At 46.1% G+C, this 21565-nt stretch overlaps 1 protein-coding gene across 5 annotated transcripts in view; it reads left to right on the forward strand.

The window, feature by feature from the left end:
- The first annotated feature begins 5833 nt into the window (after positions 1–5833).
- The window catches only part of RALGAPB (Ral GTPase activating protein non-catalytic subunit beta), a 62182-nt gene continuing 46450 nt past the window's right edge, over positions 5834–21565 (forward strand). For 4 of the 5 annotated variants that reach the window (XM_021536642.4, XM_021536643.4, XM_021536644.4 and 1 more), the window contains exons 1-5: positions 5834–5984; positions 11123–11335; positions 12007–12209; positions 16375–16538; positions 17172–17358. In XM_021536642.4, coding sequence (XP_021392317.1) covers positions 11153–11335; positions 12007–12209; positions 16375–16538; positions 17172–17358 — 737 coding nt within the window. In that variant the 5' untranslated portion in view covers positions 5834–5984; positions 11123–11152. Of the gene's footprint in view, positions 5985–11122; positions 11336–12006; positions 12210–15828; positions 15970–16374; positions 16539–17171; positions 17359–21565 lie in introns of those variants that run through there. The other variant, XM_085557857.1, reaches the window with a different exon arrangement.

Raw genomic sequence — 21565 nt, forward strand, 5'->3', positions numbered from 1 at the left:
GGGCGGCCGCTTCCCCCTGCAAGCTCTGCAGTTCAGTTCGTGGCGCGCGGGGACAGACGAAGGCGACATGGGACTTGGGGGTGAACGGGATGGTTTTATTCAGTGAGCTCCAAGACCCCCTCGGGGGCGGGAGCAGAGGTTTTATACAGAACTCAGGAGGAGGGGTGTAGGAACAGTAACCACTAAGGGAATAGCAGGGGAGGAGTTTAGGGCAGAACTAACATGACAGGGAAGGTTCCAGGGAAAGGGGCAGGGAAAGGGGGGTTGGGGGGGGGGAAACAGATATTAAACTAATATTAAATGAAAGAAAAACACACCACCGCATCTCCCTCTTTTCTTTTACAAAAGGAAGGAGAATTTTGTGGTTTAAGCAAATTAATAAAACATGCAAATAATATAAAATCATATGATAACATTGTAAATTACTTAAAGGACATGAAAGACACATTATTGCATTTATAGGGCAGGAAGAGTAGTAACAGCCTAAATCAGACACAAGACTGCACAAAACTTGCTGTTTTGCTGCTCTGAGTAACAATCTAAAATAATGTAAATAATTGAAATAATTGAAATAGAATTGAAATCAGATAAAGTCAGGTGATTGAAATAAAATGAAATAGTTAACAGAAATTAAATTAAAAAATTGAATTAGAATGATTAAAATCACAATTATTTAATTTAAATAAAATAATTAAATGGAATTATTGGAATTAAATATAATAAAAAATCAACTAAATATAACTAATAAATTTTTAAATTTCACAGCAATGCAGCAAGCCTGAAGCGATATAGTAGCTGAGTGATTCCTGTAGCAATAATGGTTAAACACAGCCTTTAAGTCAAAAAATATCAGAAAAGACTGAATTAATTATAATTACAACAAAACAACTTAATATAAAATCAAATTGTAACATTACATATTATTAAAAAAACATAAATTGAAAGACATTAAAAAATGATAAACTAATTGTGATTACAACATATGAAACATATAAAAACTTCATCTGGAATATATAGAATTGTCCTAAACGAAAGTCCAAATTAAGGGTACAAAGCACAGCAGGATTTGTGACTTTATCTGATTTAGAATTTGCTTCGTTACGGCATTTGCGATGTTCAGCTTCTTAAATTCTTAAAGCAGAGTTAGCGGATAGCAGCGCTTGTCTTAAAGCAGAGTCAGCGGATAGCGATGTGGTTTGTTCAGTTTGAATGTTTGTTTGCGAGGTGGGCATAATATCTTGAGTATTAATTAACTGGGATGGTATTTCTTTCTATAAAATATAACTCAACAAATAGATTATTCAAAAAATAATTAAAAGCAAAAAGAGGAATTTGTAGTTAAATAAAAAGGAGTATTGGGTAGGGTACATTAAGGAATAGGATAGGGGAATCAGACAATCACTTAATTAGTGATTGCCATGATTAACAGGGGGTATCGGTAAGGGGTGGACCGGGGCGCCGCCATTTTAGGGGGAAGACAAAATGACGGATCCCCAGTCCCGGGTTTCGGCTCCATTTCCTCGGAAGAAGATCCCTCCCGACCTTCCCCCCGGAGGAAGAGCCAGAAGAAGGATTGGGGAATATCCAACCCCGCCTCCCCCAACAGGGACTAGCCTCGTGCAGGGACGGTGCAGGGCTATTGGGAGAGAAATGGGACTGGCGGGAAACTAGGGGCGGAAAAGAAGGGTCAAGGCGGGAAAATGGGTCCCGAGCGGCGTGGCCAGCGCCATCTTGGGAGGGGGTGCCGGGCACACTGCACTTGGCCTGAGCAGTGTCCGGCAGGGCACTTGGGGCAGCTCGGCCACAGCAATCCCCAAGGGAGGATAGGAAAGGGTTTTAGGAAAGTCCGAGGGGATGGGGGCATAGGGAGCTTCACAGAAGCAAAAAGGGGAAATCTATAGGAGGGGGGGGGGCCGCCCGACGCAGCTGGATGTCGGCGCAATGCGTGGGTGTAAAGGGCCCCTTTTAACAATGCTCCTATAGCTAACGTGTCTCCCTCTTAGCTGATCCCTACTGGTGTCTTTTCTACCCCCTCTGTCCAGCCCAGAATGGGGAGGGGAGGATAGAGAAGACAACTTTTTTGAGGAGAAGAAAAAGCGATCCAACCTAGGTCCCCACAGAAGACTAGGCGAAGGATAGCACTCAGTGCTAGCTTCCCCCAGAAAAAGAAAACCCACCCGCTTGCCAGGGACATGCACGGCTACAGCCCCAGTCTGGGCGCAGACGGGGGTTAAAACGCGAGAAAAAAAAAAAAGCGGCAAACCCAGCCGTCCGTCGGGGCGATCCCCACCCCGTGTAGCCTACCTTACCTTGCAGGCTCGGACGGAGATGGCTTGAATCTTCTCCTCGACTCGATGGAAAAGTCGCGCTAAAAACTGGGGATGTTCCTTCCCGGTTTTGGCCCTTCCGGAGGCCTGGGTGTTCCTGTTAAACCAAGACTCGTCCCCGAAGCCTTGGTTTCGGCCACTATCAGCCTCCGGTGGTCTCGCTGCAGATGCTGACCGAGGAACCTCTTCTCGGTCAGCCTTTCTTCAGGCTCTCCCGAGCCGCTGCCAAAACCGCCCTCTGTGTCCTCGGGTAAGTCTGCCTGCCAAAAAGCTCTGCAGCCCAGCTGCCCATGCAGCGCGGCTGCTTCTGGGTGGGTAGATGGCGAGAACAAAGAGGGTCCCGGAGCATCAGTTTTTCGCTCGGTGCTCAGCTCCTCTTAGCATCAGGCAGAACTTTTACGGCCGTAGATGTTCCTCTTCCCTCCTTCTTCTTCTGTGAGGCGGGCGCCCCCACGAATTTGACCGTTTTTTTTACAAGACGAAGGAGGGAACCATCCTCTCGCTACCATATGTTGTGGCGCGGCATGCGCTCCTCTCGCCGCGGCACTCCGAGCCGTGCCGTGCTGGGCGGTGAGGGAAGAGAACGGGCGGCCGCTTCCCCCTGCAAGCTCTGCAGTCTCAGTTCGTGGCGTGCGGGGACAGACGAAGGCGACATGGGACTTGGGGGTGAACGGGATGGTTTTATTCAGTGAGCCCCAAGACCCCCTCGAGAGGGGGGGGCAGAGGTTTTATACAGAACTCAGGAGGAGGGGTGTAGGAACAGTAACCACTAAGGGAATAGCAGGGGAGGAGTTTAGGGCAGAACTAACATGACAGGGAAGGTTCCAGGGAAAGGGGCAGGGAAAGGGGGGTTGGGGGGGGGGAAACAGATATTAAACTAATATTAAATGAAAGAAAAACACACCACCGCAAGCAGAGGTTCCCTCTGTGCCCACACACCGCCCTCTTGGTACAAGCAGTTTTTATAGAAAAAATTCTGCCCAAAGCCAGGATTTTGGCAATTAGTCCTTTCTTTCCATTCAGAGTCCTACATATTGATGAGATTTCTTTTCTTGGGAGCGGCTGTCCCTGAGGGCTCCAAAGGAAGCCCCTTCTCCATCCCTTCCGCCAGCCCGCCGCCATTGCCGTGCGCAGAGAGGCGGCCGAGCTGCGCCACAGCGCCCCCTGCAGCCGCGGGGGAATCATCGCCCCGCCCTGCCCGGCCGGCAGCCAGCGGCGCCCCTGCTGGCTGTGCCCGGAACTGCGCCGCAGGGGAAGGGGCTGAGCCGGGAGAAGGCTGGCGCCGGGTCTCTGCCTCTGCTCGCTGTCGCTGCCGGGCTTGGTGTTTGTTTGCCTGGCTATGCACACACACGCTAGGAATGAACTGCTATTCCTTTGCCCGTATCTTTGCCTGAAAGCCCTGTGATTTCAAAGTTACAATAATTAGGAGGGAAGGGGGTCATGTTCTCCATTCCAAGGGAGGTTCCTGCCTTCCTTGGCAGATGCCTGTCCTTCAAACCAGGACACAATGCCCTTTCCACTCAGTCCTCTCCATCTGTGCTGCATTCTATCACCCCCAGCAACCTCATTAAGCCAGATTTTTTTTTTTAAATTAGGGACCAAAGATTCATGGTATTGTGAAGGAATGTGTCCTGCAAGGGCCCAGCTCTCCCCTTGGTGGCAGAACAAAGAGGAAGAAAAGATTTATATTAAAAGCACTGAGCCAATCTTTATTATGAAACATCTCTTACTGTCAGCAGTCTCCATGCAGAGAATGTACAGACAGGAAGTTTTCCTGCCAGGAAGGGGAACAGGAGTACAGTTTGCACTGTGATATATGGTGCTCCTTCAGTAGATGACAATACAAGAGGTTAAAAATCACTTTGCAGGCTCCTCTTTCTTTAGGTTAACATCTTCTTGCTGCACTCAACAAGAAACAGTGCAGTCAAGTGCTGAAGAAAGGACCTGGATACCTGGCCACTGTGGAACAGCCCAAAAGGAATCTGAGATTGGGCTGACTTTGCCAGCAGTGCACCTGCTGGACTGCTTGCAGAAAGCAGAGAACACTGCAGAGAGGTGAACACAGCGTGTCCCCAGGGATGATACAGGCAGGTAGATGAGGCCACTCCACAGCTGCGGTAGGGAGTGGGGTAAAGGGGCCCATGGCCAGGGGCTCTCAGGACACTAGGTCTTTGCATCATCCCTAAGCAGTGCTGGGCTGTGGAGGAAGGCACTGCTTCCTGCAAAGTGCCCTGTGCTGCCTTGTCCACTGGCTGTGTTTCACAGAATCAGAAAGTAGTTGGAAATGACTTTTTAAAGGCTATCTATTCCAAGCCCACTGCAATAAACAGGGACACCTTCCACTAGACAAGATTGCTCCAAGCCCTGTCCAATTTGGTTTTGAACATTTCCACAGGTGGGCTGCGACATCTTCTCTGCGAAAATTGTTTTACTACCCTCACAGTAAAGAAATACTAAATAAATACTTAAGAAATCTATTCTAACCCTGCCTTTTGGCAGTGGGAAGCCATTCCACCTTGTCCTGTCCCTCCATCCCTTGTCCCAAGTTCCTCCTCAGCTTTCCTGGAGCTCCTTTAGGCACTGGAAAGAGCTCCAAGGTCTCCCTGGAGCCGCCTCTCCTCCAGGTGAACACCTCCAGCTCTCCCAGCCTGGCTCCAGAGCAGAGGGACTCCAGCCCTGGGACCATCTCCATGGCGACGTCTGGACTTGCTCCAGCAGCTCCACATCCTTCTTGTGTTGGGTCCCCAGGGCTGAAGGCAGCTCTGCAGCTGGGGTCTCACCTGAGTGAGTAGAGCGGCAAAATCTCCCCCCTCACATGCTGCCCACACTGTTTGAACCCAGGTAACCTACGTCGCTGTAGCTAAGTACTATCAGCACCTGCAGACTAGGGAATACTATGGGCCAGGGGAGCAGCAAATGAACGTAGGATGGGAATAAAGATCGTGGGAAGAGTGAGACACGGCCTAGGGAAACAGAATTGGTGCTGGCACTGTCCCTTCCCAGCCACAGCCAGGCTGAGCTGCAGCTGCCGGGGCTCAGCAGCAGCGCGGCCTGAGGGCAGGGCAAGGCCGGGCCGGACAGCAGCAGAGCCCGCGCTGGCGGTGGAAGAGCAGCCGGATCCAGGCTAGCGGAACGGCACTGGCGGCTCCCGGTCGCTGCCTACGGTGCTCGAGCTGCAGCGGCCCGGCAAAAGCTCCTCCCACGCGAGGGCCCGGGGGCGGTCAGTCCCGGGGCGCCGCACAGACCCTCCCCAGGCCCGGGCGCACCGCCCGGGGAACGGTGAGATGGCGGAGCCTCCCGGATCCGCGGGCAGCGCGGGGTACGGACGCGGCCGGCGTGAGCGGCCCCTTTAAGAGTGAGAACGCTACGGCGGCGCCAGACACGGCGGCGACCGCTCTACGCATGCGCACAGCTTGTCCCTGCGACTTATTCGGTGCCGCCGGCACAGGCGTAGCGGGCAAGGGTGGGGATTCGTTCTGTAGCTGACTTGCGCATGCGCAGGGCACGGCCCTACCGTGCGCTTTGTGGCGCTGCCGGAAGCGGGTGCGGGCCGAGCGCAGCGAGCGGCGCTCCCGGTCCTGTGTGGCCGCGGCCCCCTGGCGCCGGCGGCCTGAGGGAGTGGCGCGGCCCGACATGACTGCCGGGCTCTCGGCGCAGGTAGGGCGGCCAGGCTTCCCGCCTCGGCGCTATCGGGCTCGGCCCGCTTCACCGCCCGCGGGGCCTGTGGCGCGGGCGGCGCCCGGAGCCTCCACCGCGCTGACCTCTGTGCTGCCGCGGCGGGGCCCGAGCGGGGCGGGCGATGGGCGAGGCTGTCCCGGGGCTTCCCCGGCGCCTAGCGCCTCGTTGCTGCCGCGGAGCCACCGCAGGGCGGGTGGGAGCGACTGTCGATGACCCCCCCCCGCCGCGGCGCAGGGCCCCTCTCGGCCCCTGCTCCGGCCCGGGGGTCGAACCGCATTTCGGGGCCCCGGGAGGAGCGTGAGGTGGCTACTCGCGCCCTTCCTCCCGTGTGGATCCTGCGAGCGGGAGCTGTGCCTGAGGGAGGAAAAAGTTTGTGTCGCTGTTTGCCCGCAGAGTCCGACCAACAGCCCGCTGGTGCCGAGCATGCCCGGCTCAGGCTTCCCGGGCTCTGTCGGGATTCTGCTTCCCCTGTCTCATTTGGTCTCCATGCTCAGTGGAGAGTAGATCCTATTTATTTGGCAAACAGACTCAGCAGCGAGGCTTCTCCCCGGAGTAAGGGGGCTGTGCCTGCAAGAGAGTCCTTCCTGCTTGAGCAGTTTGGAGACTTCACGAGAAACTGGACCGATGAATGAGTGCCAATGTAAAGGAAACTGTTGAGTAAAAATTTTTCTCAGTCGAGTGTATTGTTTTGTGGTCAAGTTCATTAAATAGTTTTTTGCACAAATGAGGGGATTGCTGGAAGATAATTTTCTCAAACTTACTGTTAAAAATGAGAGTGATAGTAAGAAGCAGAGTAGTCCTGATGTCTGGGTAATGATGCTTGAAAGCAGAATAATAGCCAAAACGTACAAAACGGACTGCTTTTGCTTTCCTATGGCTCTGCTCATCTTCACGTGTAACAGTACGCAACTTGTAGGCAGTAGCCTTCTCTATAGTAAGTACCCTGCCTCCTGCTTTGGCCAGGCTGTGTCTAGCAGTGTTCCCAGGAGCTAGGGAGGCGATGGGGCCCATGAACTGGGAGTGCTGGAGATAGCGAGACCCGAGTCCTGTGGCTTAAATGGCACCTCACTTTTGAGACCCAGCTTCCCTGTGGCGCATTCATGTGTTAACTTCTGCTACAGTAATGCAATAAAATCTGACAAATTTGTCTTCTCTGGACAAGGGCAGCTGTGATTCTGTTCTCTGACCTTTGGTAGTGCGGTGGCTGAATGGCTTGGGAAAGGATGACAGAGGTTTGGTGGTTTTTTTTTGCTTATCTCATCTCTTCTTGCCTTGAATATAGACTTTTAAAAAAGATTTATTAGTAACCCTGACATGCATATTTTTAAATTCTTTAACAAAATACTTAAAATACCAACTTTCTACTGGTCTTTTTCTCATACGGGTCTTCTGTTTGGTTCTTGCCATTTTTCATTTTTGCCTGCTCTCTGCTCTGGCTGTTGTCCTTTACACACAGTGCATGCCTTGAGCATATCTCTGCTGATAGTCTTTGCATCTCTTGTACTACTAACCATTGTGTCTGCTCTGCTTTTTTGGTTCCGGTAAAAGCCAAGAAGGATCCACTTTTGGGACAGCTTGTATTTGTGCTTGAAGTCTTTTGCATCATAGGAAAATACTTCATTTTGCATCTGAAGCTGAGCACTGCCCTCCCTTAGTGCACATTTTCTGAGGAACTGCTCTGTACATGAGTACTGATTTCATGACTTCTCCCCTGCACATGCTCTGAACACCTCAACTTCAGGCTTGGACCTTCTGATGTTCCTTCACAGTAGCTGCAGAATGTGGCTCTGTTTAGTTCTCACTGTCTAACTTTAGTGATCCAGGAGTTTAAATATTTTGGCTGCAGCTGTTCATATTAAGTCTTTGGAAACTGGAAATAGAACTTGTTTTTTTGAGTTTTATGGACTCATTTTATTTTGTGCTCACTGACTTCTGGAGTGTTTGAGAACTGAGGATCTTGGGTCTTCAGTGCTGAGACATCCAGTTTCTGTAGTTTATATGGTGATAATGACTGAAGTTTCTAAGATGAAACAGATTGGGAGGAAATACATAGAAATGCAGATTACTTACCACACTAGGGAATATTGGATTTAATGCTCAGTTTCATAGTAAATTAATGTCTCCTTGCTTATGCTAGTTTTAATGCTGGCAATTTCTTTCCAGGTTTGTCTGTGAGAGTGTGAGGATGTTTTATTTAGTGCAGCCTCCAGGAACATACAGTGAACATACAGCATACAAGAATGTTTATTATTCTACTCACCCTTCCTCTTAATCAACTTTCTGAGAGTCCTTAGTGATTTGAGCCCCAATAAGACATATGTGTATGTGAAGTGCAAATATTCAGCTTCATGAAACTTGGGAGATGTTAGTTGGGCAAGTGAGGGTGCTTCTGAAATACAGAAGCATTGCAAAAACAGAAGTCAAAATCAGGTGTGATGTGACAGTTGCTTTCTTGGTCTTCAGTTTGCTGTTGCTGTTTCAGTAGGTACTGACAAATACAGTGTCTTGGAAGGGAGGGAGTCCTGCTGCCATACAGCATTGGGTGCTCTTTATCTGAAGCAAGTTAGGAATCTGTCTATGTGGAATCTGTCAGGAACATTGTTTCGGATATCAGTGTGTGGAGGCTTTCCAGCCTTTTTTAATTCCTGTCCAGTTAGAAGAAGCTGCATACTAGATAGATGTAGAGATAGTCCATTCCTAACAGATTGCAGCCATTTCCAATTCAAGTGGTAGTTGAACTGGAGTCTTAAATAAAAAATAACTTACAGTCTTCCAAATAAAAACTTTAAACTCCTAAATATAGGGGGAGTGAACAGATTGATATTCTGCTAAATCTCCCTCATAAGGATTTTGCATCTGACTCAATTACTTCTTTCAGTATTCCTTGTGTACTGCTAAAACTAAGAGAAGGTTTCTTTTACAGGAAGACGAAAGGAAGCCTCAAATATTAGCAAGATAAAGGCTGGTGATTTAATTTATGTATGAATGTCAAGCAGCAGGCTGGGAGTGTGTGGTATGAGATGGTTGTCCTGTTGCTAAACCTTTTCAGCATGGCATATCTGTTAAAAGTGCTACTTCTCAAAAGTGTGGAAGGATCACCCAGAAGAGCTTTGCGTCTTTTTTTCATTGTGGCAGGGAGCTGCACGAGGGTGGGCAATTGTGTCCTTGCGTTCCCCTGCCCTAGTGCAATTAAGGTTTTCTAAAATGCAGCAGAATTCTTGTAGATGAGAAAGCTCCCACACAGGCATTGCCTGCCATTTGCTTGTATTGTACAGCATTTCCACATACCTGGGCACCCTCTGGGATGAGGGCAACCACAGTGAGTGTGGGGTGCTTATCATACACTGATAAGCTCCTGCCATGAGCCGTTTACTGCCAGCCTGAGGGAGGGCATGGAAAGGACATGCTGTTTTATCAGTTCAAATCAGCTTATTTAAACCAATGTTCCTCAAATGCTCTTACAGGGTTACATGCTTCTAATGAACTTGTGTCACAGGAGAGGAATGGAAGTGCTTCCCCTCTTCCCTTGTGGGATAGGGACTCTGCTCTGGGGATAGAGGCAAAGTACTGTGGGGGTGAGTGAGGAAGGGGAAGTCTTGGAAAGTGGGTATCTCACTTCTGTCCCTTATGCTTTGACTCCAGACACACACTGGAGACTAAGAAGGTGGTCAGGTAGGAAAGAAGGGGGAAGACAAAGTATCTCTGTGTCTATAGGATATGAAAGGAAAAGATACCAGTATGGAAACCTAGATAGTGGAGCTAAGCAGTGACGGAAGCTATCAATGAGGATTGAGATTTTGTGGGTTTCGTTTGGTATTTTGTTTTTGAGGGGTTTTTTGGGTGGGGGTTTTGGTTTGATTTGATTTTGGTTTGTGTGTTTGTGCGTGACTTTTTTGTGTCTTGGAATTGCCATTTTTCCCTAAGCTTAAGGATTTTGACCACAGTGACATGAGCATTTCCCCTGCCTCAGTCCCCAAAGGAGGGAAGGATGTAGGGATTGTACATCCTGCAGGCTACTGCTGCTCTGGTTAACTCACTGTCAGATAAGCACACGATTGCTGCCTCAAACCACAAAGGATGTAGTTTGGAAGACAAGATCTTGCTTTCTTGCTTTTCTGTCTCCCTTGAAGGGAATCATCAGGCTTTTTGCATAGGCTTTGGGTATAAACATTTGAGGAGTCAGCTAAATAGGCAGATTGTTTAAATAGGCTTTTCCATAGGAATGTGTATTTCCAGGCCTGGCTTGTTTGATTTTGGGCTAATGAATGTTTGAGAGAAGTGTTCAGAATATTCCTTGTATAACTAACTGGCTTCCAAATTGTGCCAGGTAAGTGTAGTTGGCAAATGGATACTGGAGTGCCATCCGTGGCAACTTGAGCTGCTCTGAACAGTGTCTCTTGAACACTCCCTGCTTTTCTCCTGTGCCAGCCCTGTTTTCCTTGTTCATGTGATCACCTGGCTCAGATAATGGATAAAAGGCTGTCGATTCTGGTGGGAGAGGAGGAAAAGGAGATGGTGCAGTTGCAGTTTTTGTGGCTCAGGCTTCTGTGGTACCACCTGCTTGAGCAGCAGTTTAACATTGTTGTGGGCCTCTACAAAGCCTTCTGCTGTCAGAGGGATTTTCCTGCCACCCCTCTGGTCTAGGGTCCTCACTGCTCTGTTGTGTTGGCACGGATGTTTCTCATCTGAGTTAGACCAGGTCTCTGGACGTGTTTGATGTGTGGATCAAAATTGGCTGTGTGTGATGGGTGTCTCTGAGCTGCCCAGTGCAGTCCCATGACTGGTGCTGCCTGGCCCCACCCATTCCCAGGGCAGGGGTTTCTGGCCTGGCTCCGTGCCCTGCCCTCTACAGCACATAGGTGTGACGTGAAGGCACTAATCAGGGTTAAGTATCTAAAATGGGCATTTAGTCCTGAACTGATCTCTGTAATCAAGCTATGTTAAAGCTCGTCTGTGTAAAAAACTGTTGGAATCTCTTCTGGATTGTCAAATGTATGAAATGGATATGTGCATCGTGAATTTACAACGGTCTGGATTGTGATACACAGCCTCAGTTTTCCTAACTCATATCATAGACATTTAAACTAATTGTCTCTTTTTCTTCCTTGCCCCCCCAGGTGTTGTTTGGATTGTAGCATAGAGGCACTATGTACTCAGAGTGGAGATCCTTGCATCTTGTCATTCAAAATGATCAGGGGAATACCAGTGTACTTCATAGCTATCCTGAGAACGTGGGGAGAGAAGTGGCAAATGCAGTGGTGCGTCCTCTTGGACAAGCTTTAATTACATCGTCTGTTGGAAGTGAGAGTATACTAAAAACAGACAAAGAAGTAAGTGCCTTTCCTTGGAGATGATAGTTTCCTTCATGCCAGAGTAACAGTTTAATAGTTTTCTATGGCCTCTTTTATTTTTCTCTCTTTATTGTCCCAAGTTTTATGAAGTGTGTTACATTTTTAGTTTAGTAATCTCCATAGGATTTTTATTAGCAATTAGATCATAGCAACAGTGTACTTCATGATTTAATAGTAAATGTTTATCTGAGCTGTTATACCGGGAAATTCAGGCTAAAGAAAACGAACAAAAACACTCAAAACAAACCCAAGGAATTTAGCATTTAACACAAAGCCTTTCTACTTACCTTCAGTTTTGAAGCAATGGCATGTGACTTCAAAAAAAAAGTCTTTGTATAGTATAAGTATTTGTTAAAATTTTTAAATCTTTCAGTAGCAGCTTTTGTGTGTTCTGAAGAGTTCTCTCTACAGTTTAGATTTAAGAGATTCAGGATTTAGAGTATGATTTGCCATTTATTCATGTTCTTCATAATATCATGATATATAAGTTAATAGTTTGGGGATTTTCTTGCAGAATATGTTAAACAGGATTGCCCATACAACATAATTACTGTTGCTTTACCTTTTTTTTTGACTTAGAACTAATGTGCTCTGACCAGTACTTACTTACTAATATTAATTTTAAATAACTTCTGCTTTGTGTTTGTTAGGTAAAATGGACTATGGAGGTGGTTTGTTATGGGCTGACCCTCCCTTTGGACGGCGATACTGTGAAATACTGTGTGGATGTGTATACAGATTGGATTATGGCTCTTGTGTTACCTAAGGACTCTATTCCTTTACCTGTTATTAAGGAACCAAACCTTTATGTTCAAAGCATTCTCAAACATCTCCAAAATCTCTTTGTACCAAGGTGAGTGTTAGGGATTCCAAGCTATAGTCAGCAGGTAAACTGTCAGAGGACTCATGAGGTGTGGAGGCTCTTGAGTAAAATAAGACTGCTATTGCTGCAAGCTTAGGAGAAAGGTGTTTCTCCAAATGTCTTCTGTAATTTTGCATTAGCAAATTGAGTTTTTGCTGCTGTGGTTAGGTAATTAAATCACACATAGTTCATATACTTGAATGTTTACTGTCTCAGGAGGTTCAGGATTTATCTCTATTGGATGACTGGAGAGTAATGGAAAAGCAGAAAAACATCACTGTGTGAGCATGTGCTTTTCATTGTGTAAAACTGAGCTAAACTAAGAGAACATCATGGCAGTCCCAGCCCTTGTTAGTCAAAATTTGACCACGTGTGTGATGTACTGAAGGATCTTGCAGTAAGTGACAGCTCTGTGCCTGCATCTTGCTGCCTGTTAAATGTGTGTGGTTATGCTGACTGTCATTCACTGGTAGTTTTGAAAGAACCTGGTGGCGATGTGCTTGCTGCCTGACATCCTGGGATGATGATGTTGAGATAGACATGTTTCTAGGTCTTGTACACAGCTAAGTTGTCAGAGTGCACAAACATCATTACCTTATTTATAGTTTATGGCAAGTTTACCTGCTGCTGTTGGACATATGAACTGAATAAGGAAGATTAAATAATAGCGCCCCCTGAAAAGGTACTTAACTTCAGATCAATGTTTAGTATATGTCTGTAAATATCAAGTCATCTGCTTTTATCAGTATTAAATATGTATCACTGCAGATGGCCTTCAAAGTGTTCAGCTGCTCATTGATTGCTTTGAAGTCTAACACCTACTCTTAGCTGCTGTTGCTCTTAACTTGTAGTACAAATGCATTTTAATTCCCATTTAAGGATGGTTAAGGCAATGACACAAGTCTGAGGAAAGCAAGCTTCTGGATTAGACTGCGCCAATTGATGCAGGTTGCTGATGATAATGGGCTCATGTAGAATACTTACCGAGAAGGTGTTACAGTAACCTGTTTGAACTGTCTCCTGGAAAAATCTGTTCTTGTGTTGAAGATATTAAGTCTTTATTAGAAGCCTATATACTATGGAAGATTTATTAAAATAGCTTCCTTCTTCATCCTGGTTCTCTGGAAACAATGTAGCTGTTGGTTTGGCTGCTTTCAAAGTGGTGGTCCGGAGTTGTGAAGGTGTCAGACTGAGATGGTGACATATAGGTAAGGTGCAAAACACAGCAGCCTGAAGTGGGCACATTAGGTAAATGGCATCTTGAGAGCTTGTGTACACCCATACAGAGCAGGTGCATATAGATTCTAGTCTCAGTGCTCAACTGAATCAAATGTTTATATGCCCAGTCCTTGAAATAGTGTGGTGCTGAAAAATAAAACTGTGAAGGCTGGGTGAGTCAAGTTAACTTTCCTCTATCTGCTGCAGTGATGGGAGAGAAGGTGTTTGCCTCCTTCCCTCCTGTACTGGCCTTCTGTCCACCCTAAAGAAACAAACACTTTGTTGACATATTTGAATAGTCCTCAGGCAAGCCCCAGGCTTTCCATTTCTGGCAACCCTAGAATATCCAAGAGGTCTTGAAGATGACTTAAGCAGTAGTGGTTGTTACTGCTGTTAGATAAAGTTTCAGTGCCACAAACACTGTTGGAAGGAAATATGAGAACTCTCTCCCCCTGTATTACCTCTCCAGGAGAGTGAGGTACAGATGTCCAGGTCCTCTGCAACAGAAATTCTTGAATTGCTTGAGAGACCATGGAACACGTGACTGCCAAAGTACTTTTTTTTTTTTAATAACTTCATATGCTTCTGTCACAATCCGCTTATAGTGGGGTGTTGTGATGGTTTGTTAGCCGATCCCAAAGTGCAAAAGACAAACAGCAGGGGTCTATCAGTTTAATTACAACAAATGCACCTTTATTAGGGGCCAAAAACAATAAATGCCATAGTGGGGTCAGAAAAGAAATAAAAAGGATAGAGAGAGAGAGAAGGGGGGATGGGAATAGCTGCCAACACAGGCGAGGTCCTCGCTGGTCCGGACGATGGGGATCCGTCTTGTTGTGTTGGGGAGAGTCTCCAAAGTCCTACCTAACCCAGGGGTCCAGTTATAGTCCACAGAGGGAAAAGGGGGGAACAGGCAGAACAATGAGAGGCTATTGAAATTGCTGTGGGGGGAACAGGTATATGTACAGAAAATCATCCAGGCAGAACAAACACAATGAAGAATAAGTCCACTGAAGTTACTGGAGAAGAATAGGTCATGTTACTCCCCCCCCACTCCCTGTGATAGGGGTCTCAGTCCTTGGGGAGCGGGTTCTTGATCTCCGTCTGTCACAGTGGTAACGAGGCAGATGAGGGGTCTTCAGTGAGAGACCACCAGAGTCACCCCAACAGTTCATTTGGCTTAAAGGTGGAGAGTGAAGCAGGAATTGCAGTAGGCTATTCCATGCTGCGTCCACGCTGGGTCTTCACCAAGTCCTTGCCAAGTTCTTGCCAGGCCTCGTTTGGAACAGCAACGTAACGGTGCAGCGGCTGCACCTGCACTGTTGCCTTCTCCAAGCCGGAACTGCAGAGGGGGAAGGGAGTTCCTGCTCATGGCAATCGGCAGGCAAATGAGTGAGGGTCTTCAGACAGCCTCTTACAGCTTCTCATACGAAATCATGGGAACAGTACTTCTGAAGGAGAATGGCCAATAGGCTACGGTCTGTAGAAATCTAGAAGTCTAGAAATAGTGCAAGCAGAGCTTGTCACTGGGTCAGCTTTGCAGACAAGAGGAAGTCATAGATGGACAAAAATGTTCAAGTTGCTGTTACAAGATTAGTGCAGAAGTATCCTGTTAGCTTGCATATAAGCCCTGTTTTTTTACAGTTTCTCTAAATGATTAGGGAAACAAGTCTTGAAATAGCCTTGGAAGCTTCAAGCCTATATAGATTGAGGTTACCTTTTGACTGAAACAATCTGCTGTGTTGTTGCTCACACAAAAAATAGTGCTGTAAGCAAGGAAGGGCTCACTTATCCCAAAGTTTGTTATTCTACAGAGACACTCTGGGTTATGATCTAGCTCTAGCATCAAGCAACCCACTGAGGTCCTCAGCTGTAGCTGGTAGTGTGCAATTTTGCACATTAGGCAAATTAGGCATTGTCTCTTTGTAATCTTTTTCCCAGCACTGTAATATGACATTTATACTCTCAAGATAAAAGCTGATAGTATTTAGTGGGCCAGCGCATTCTTGAGGTGCTTGCTATGCGACATGACTTGTGGGTTATGCAACATTGAAAATACTTGGTAGGAATCTGGTAATACTACTTAGTAGTCCAGTGGAAGGTAATACTTGTATGATTTTTTTTTGGTCATCTTTTCAGTGGTAGTAGGAGGGATCACGAAATCATGCACAGGTTGAAATATGCCTTTCATATACTGCATACTCTAATTTGCAATCTCTCTCGCCCTTTAAAATCTGGGCTTCCTCAGGTTTTTTACCAATGTCCTCAGATACTGTCCAGAATGTGACTGTTTTGTACCTGTTTTGCCTTGTCCAGACTAACTAATGGGAGGAGGTGATGCTGCTTTGTGCTGATTCTGCACAAGTTTATGTTGAGTGACTCAGCAGTGCCAGTGTGGATCTGATTATTACTACAGGAAAAACCTAGGAAAGATGAAACAGTTTCCTTTCTTCCTTCCTTACTCCTAACTGCTTACGGAAGAAGATCTAGAAGGGGGCCATTAAATAGGAACATCAGACTAAAGGAAGAAGTGGTAAGAGTTGGTTTGGAAACAAGAGGAGAACTAGGAAGAATTTAAATTATTTTGCTAACTATGTGCTGCTAGTTTTGCCACTTCTGATTTATGTATGTAATAATTCATGATGTCTCAGCTGGATTGTCATTGTTTGGCCCAAGATAAATCTGACACGATGGATTGTGCTTGTGCAATATTGAGTGTCACATGGAGAAGAGTGTTATGGTGCATCTTGTGCTCATTAAGGCAGAGTTAGGATGCCTAGAGACAGAGTTGAGGTGCACAGAAGCATATTGGCTCATGTTCTTGGGTCTCACTCAATAATATTTGATCCTTTTGTAAGTTGAACATGCTGAAAGTTCATGTTACTGAATACATGACTTAATAGTTCTATTTCTCAAGCATTGTTTTCTTCTCTTGCAGGCCAGACCCGGGATCCAGTCAGATCAGACTGTGCTTACAGGTTTTGAAAGCTGTCCAGAAGCTGGCGCATGAGTCAACAATTATGGCAAGAGAAACCTGGGAGGTTTTGTTATTATTTCTTCTTCAGATCAATGACACTCTTCTAGCAGCTCCAACTGTGCAAGGTTCATGTTCATCTTTCATTTGGTTCAATTATTAAAACACTTCTGGCTCTTCTTGACATTCAGCTGCCAGCAGGATAGGGGAACCCATTAAAAGCTCTTGGGAGCTACCAAAGCACAATAGCTTACTCCTAATTCTGCCCCATTACTCCAAAATAAAGCATTGTCAAAAAAGACTGAATGGTTTGGAGCTGAGTTTTCCTGAAACTATTTTTGCAGGACAATAACTTTATACAGGAACAATTTGGTATGAACAGTTTCAGACACTGTTGTTCCCTGTTTGTTTCACTGAAACCCCTTGGTTTTGCTGTTCAGCCTGCCTAGTGCAAAATAATAGTACTCGTTTCACCTATTTAAATAAAAGACTTCAGTATAGACACAGTGCAGTAGAAGACTGCCTAAGATTGGTGGATTCCTGCTGTCCCTTATTACACACATGTGGCTGGGCTTTAGCTATTGTACTTGGTCTTGCAAAAAGGCTAATTGGCTGTAGGAAGCAATCAAGGATCATTCTTAAAAATTATGAAAAAAAGAGTGCTTAATCTTTATGCACTTTAACCAAAACCTCTTTGGGGAGATATTTGAAGTAATTTAGATGGAACACTAACTGAAGGTGTGCTTGGTTTCTGTTCTAAGGTGGCATTGCTGAGAATCTGGCTGAAAAATTAATTGGTGTGCTATTTGAGGTATGGTTACTCGCTTGTACGCGGTGCTTTCCAACACCTCCTTACTGGAAAACTGCCAAAGAGATGGTGGCTAACTGGCGACATCATCCTGCAGTAGTTGAGCAGTGGAGCAAGGTCATTTGTGCCCTTACTTCCAGGTAGGAAAAATGTCATAGAAATAAATGTATGTATGTATGGGGATAATAATAGTTATACATGTTTTGGAGTTGCTTGTTTGTGGAGTGTGCGGCAATCCAAAAGTGAATAAGCAATACAAAGTGAGAGATCTTGCTGTATCCTTGGATTGTGTGTGTATTTCTTTGTTCTGCAAGGGGAGATCTGAGTTGGATTCTCTCTGTTTTTGTGTAAACTTAGCACCTCTGTGATATTTAGCACTTTGTGGCGTGTGTGTGTATTGGTCTCCATGACTGTGATTCTTCATCATATCCCCTGAGGAATGACTCAAGAATATTAGTATAGCATTATGTGTGTGTGTGTGTGTGTGTGACCATCAAAATTATTAAGTGCTTGTTAGTGCTCATGCTGTTGGGTTTGAGGTGACTCTTGGACTCTGTTTGGACCCTGTGAGCTGAAACTGTTACAGCTTCCTGGCACTTGTTCCTTGGCAATCGGGATGTGATGGGCCAGAGGCAGACCACAGGCTCTATGCTCTAGAGAGTAGGGGAGGAGCTGTGCTGAGTCTTGCTGTGTTTGGGAGCAGTGAGGATCATATATGATAGAATTGTTTAGGTTGGAAAAGACCTCTAAGATCATCAAATCCAACCATGCCCCAGCACTGCTAAGCCCACCGCAAACCCATGTTCCCAATTGCCATATCCACAGGTCTTTTAATACCCTTTGGTGACTCCACCACTGCCTTGGGTAACCTGTGCCAGTGCCTGACAACCTTTTCCATCCCATGTGAATGTCCCCTGGCACAACTTGAGGCCATTTCCCCATGTCATGTCCCTTGTTACCTGGGAGAAGAGGCCGCTCTCTGGTGGCTCCAGTCTCCTTTCATGCAGTTGTAGAGAATGAGAAGGTCCCCTCTGAGTCTCCTTTTCTCCAGGACGAGCCCTCCCAGCTCTCTCAGCTGCTCCTGGTGCTCCAGCCTCTTCCCCAGCCCTATTCCCTTCTCTGGATACACTCCAGCTCCTCAATGACTTTCTTGTCATGAGGGGCCCAAAACTGTCTCCAGGATTGGAGGTGTCTCACCAGTGCCCAGCACGGGGCACAGTCACTGCCCTGGTCCTGCTGCCACACCATGGCTGGTACAGGCCAGGTGTCATTGGCCTCTTGCCCACCTGGGCACACCAGGCTCTTGTTCAGCTGCTGTTGGACAGCACCCCCATGGGTTTTCCTACTGGGCACTTTGCAGCCACTGTGCCCTAAACCTGTAGCTCTGGGGTTAATGTGACCCAAGTGCAGGACCCGTCACTTTGCCTTGTTGAACTTCATGGAGTGGCTTCAGCCCCTTGATCTAGCCTGCCCAAATCCCTCTAGAGAACCTGCCTGTCCTTCAGTAGGTCAGCTCCTGCCCACCTCGGTATCACCTGCAAATGATTGAAGGAACACTCGCATCTGGGGCTGTCAGGAGAGTTTCAGCTGTAATAGAAGGTTCTGAACAGTGAGGAGAGTATCAGTACCCTTAATATTGAGCTCTTTTTGGTGTGAAGTCTTTGTGGGACGAATCTCAGACTGTTGGAGGAGAGAACTGAATTAATTACTTGTAAGAGAGTCAACTGGGTCTCCTTCCAGCTCTCCTGAAATATCAGTAACTTATTTCTGTAGAAGTTCAAAGATGTGTTAAAATTGCTGCATTGTGAAATATTCAATAGTGTATTTATTCTGCAAGGGTTTATTATAACTTTGAAAACTTCTGCTTTGAATTACCTGTCAAAATGTGAAGTGTGAGTAGATTTTTCCAGGTTATGCAGCTATTTGTTAAGCCCCTGGGAAATAAAGCTGCAATGCAAGTTCTGTGTATTTCCCACGCTATTTCTTCAGCTATTTTTAGCTTGTTAGATGTAGCATTGCATAACGGAAAATACTTTATGATTCACTGATCTGAAAAGAACAGCTCTGTCTCAAAACATGTGTTGGTGTTCTGTACCACATACTGTGCCTACACTTCCTCTCCCATTGTTGACTAACAGTCTTGGTTCTGTTGGTGCACAGGAGTATGCAGGGTTTCTGGAATGTTTTAGTCTGTGTTCAGTAATACTGGTTTATGCCTGATACCAAGGCAGGGAAGATTAGGCTCCTCTGAGGCTGGCTTTAAGTTCAGTGGTATTTTAAGCTGCATTTTTAATACTTCAATGTAGCTCCAGCTTCAAACAGTTAAAATGTTTTAGTAAAGAGTTCTGTGAATCAGCTTATTAGCAATAAGCTGAGAGTAAATGTTTCAAATTAAAACTGTATGGAAAAATGTATCTGTACAAAATCTGTACACATATGCAGTGTCAATTTGTGTCCTTGGTTATGATTTTTAGCAGGATGAAACTGGAGTTTTAATTGTATTGCCATACCAATAGATATTACTTTCACCCCATCTAGATTGCTTTAAATATATTTTAACTGTCTTGGATGTGTGGCTTAAAATTTATTTCTGTCTTCCATCATTCTTGAAAATGATCCATATGTTGTTAAAGATTTGGTCATGCTCTTTGAAAAACTGTTTTATTTCAGTCATAGGGAGAACTGAAGCAGTGAACTGTGTTGCCAGGCAGTGGTGTGGGGCATGACGGTGCATGGGGTTGAGCCAGGCTCCTTTGGGTCTTTTAGAGCCAGGTGATTCCTCAGCAAAAACATACCATGGGGTTATGCCTCTGGACACTAAATGTAGGTGGACACAGGGCTGGAGAGCATTTGCTGCCTGGTATAGATGTGTGTATTTCTGGTTTTAAGGAAACTTCCCAGTCTGACCATTCCCAAGACTCTCTCACAGTCACTCTTCCAACACCAGTGACTTTAACTGCTGGGACTGAAGCCCCTTTGCAGCAGCAGCTCCAGTGAGCCGAGGAGTGCCCTGCTTGACTCTCTGCACTTCCCACTCTCACAGGCAGACCCTCTTTCCTCACCAGTTTGACTCCAGGTTTCCCATGGGAGTCTGAGATGTCTTTTTCCATAAAGCCCTTTATTCCTGGCACAGTAACACAGAAACAGCTTGAGCTGGTGCCTCCAAGGAGCATCCCCAAAAAGGACTCCTGGGCTTTTATCCCCTCACAGTCCAAGCTTGTGCAAGTCTTGGCTCTTCCTCTCTAGTCCTCAGCTCTTGCAGTGTTGAGCTACAAGTCCAGTGCCCTTTGTTATGCACAGGGTTGGCATTTCTAAGCCTCTTCCCCAGTCTCCCTTCAGGGAGTTCAGTCTGCAGTTGTCACTGCAGCTCCACCACCAGCTTGCATCTGGAGAAGGCCTCATGTCCTAAAGCTCTTGCTTTTCTGCCCAGGTAAAGTACTGTAAATAGGCTACACTTGTCTTAATTGGCTGCAAGTTACTGTAGTACCCACTGCTGGAAGAAGTGGCAGGTGGAAATTCAACCTGTTTGACTCTTGGTTTAGGAGTCAGCCATAGACTACTTTTCTTCTTCTCTTCCCCTAGTTGTAATGACTTTAGAAAACTGTATGGCTTAGTAAGTGAGTAAGGATGAGTGGGACATTTCCTGACCATTGCAAAGAAGTTAGCTTAGGGAAAGACAAACTGATTTCTGGGAATGCTGTGATATTGAGAAGGTGCAGTGCAGATCTCTTCCATTCCTTTAGAAAACATCAAGATTATGTTGATCAGGGAAATGGAACTGTAATTTGGTGAAGCTGGGTAAGAAGCAGGGGTTAGATTAGACAGTAGGAGCTCAGTGAAGGTCATTGATGACTCTTCAGGTAGTTACACCATTTGCCTGAGCATTGTCCTTATGCCACTGGATCACTGGTTCGCTCTTTGTTGGTCTGTGGATTCCAGCCTCTGGCAGATGTGGTGCATCTGTTTTGAAGAACTCACTAAACTGTGGCTTGCAAATCTTGTGCTACCTGTAGGTCAACAGTGAGTGCTGCTCAGGGTGCTGAGGTACAATGTAAATCATCAATCATGAGCTGGAATTTAGAGCTGCAACCTAATATGACTTGCTAGTGTCATTGAGAGCTTGAGCTAAACAGCTGTGAGGATAAGGGCTTGAATTTCTTCTTTTAAAGAAATAAAAATTCCTTCTTCCTTCACATGTAATGTTTTGCCAGATGTGGCTGTGATAACTGGTGATCCCTCTGGCTAAGGGATGGGAGAGCCACTGAGGGGTCTTGTGCCTTAATAGCTTTTGGGTTTGGCTGGTCTTTAGGCAGGCTCCAGGTGTGCACCATCCAAGGCTGAGAGATT

The sequence above is a fragment of the Lonchura striata genome, chromosome 20, assembly GCF_050655825.1.
Source record: "Lonchura striata isolate lonStrDom1 chromosome 20, ASM5065582v1, whole genome shotgun sequence".
Classification (NCBI taxonomy): Eukaryota; Metazoa; Chordata; class Aves; order Passeriformes; family Estrildidae; genus Lonchura; species Lonchura striata.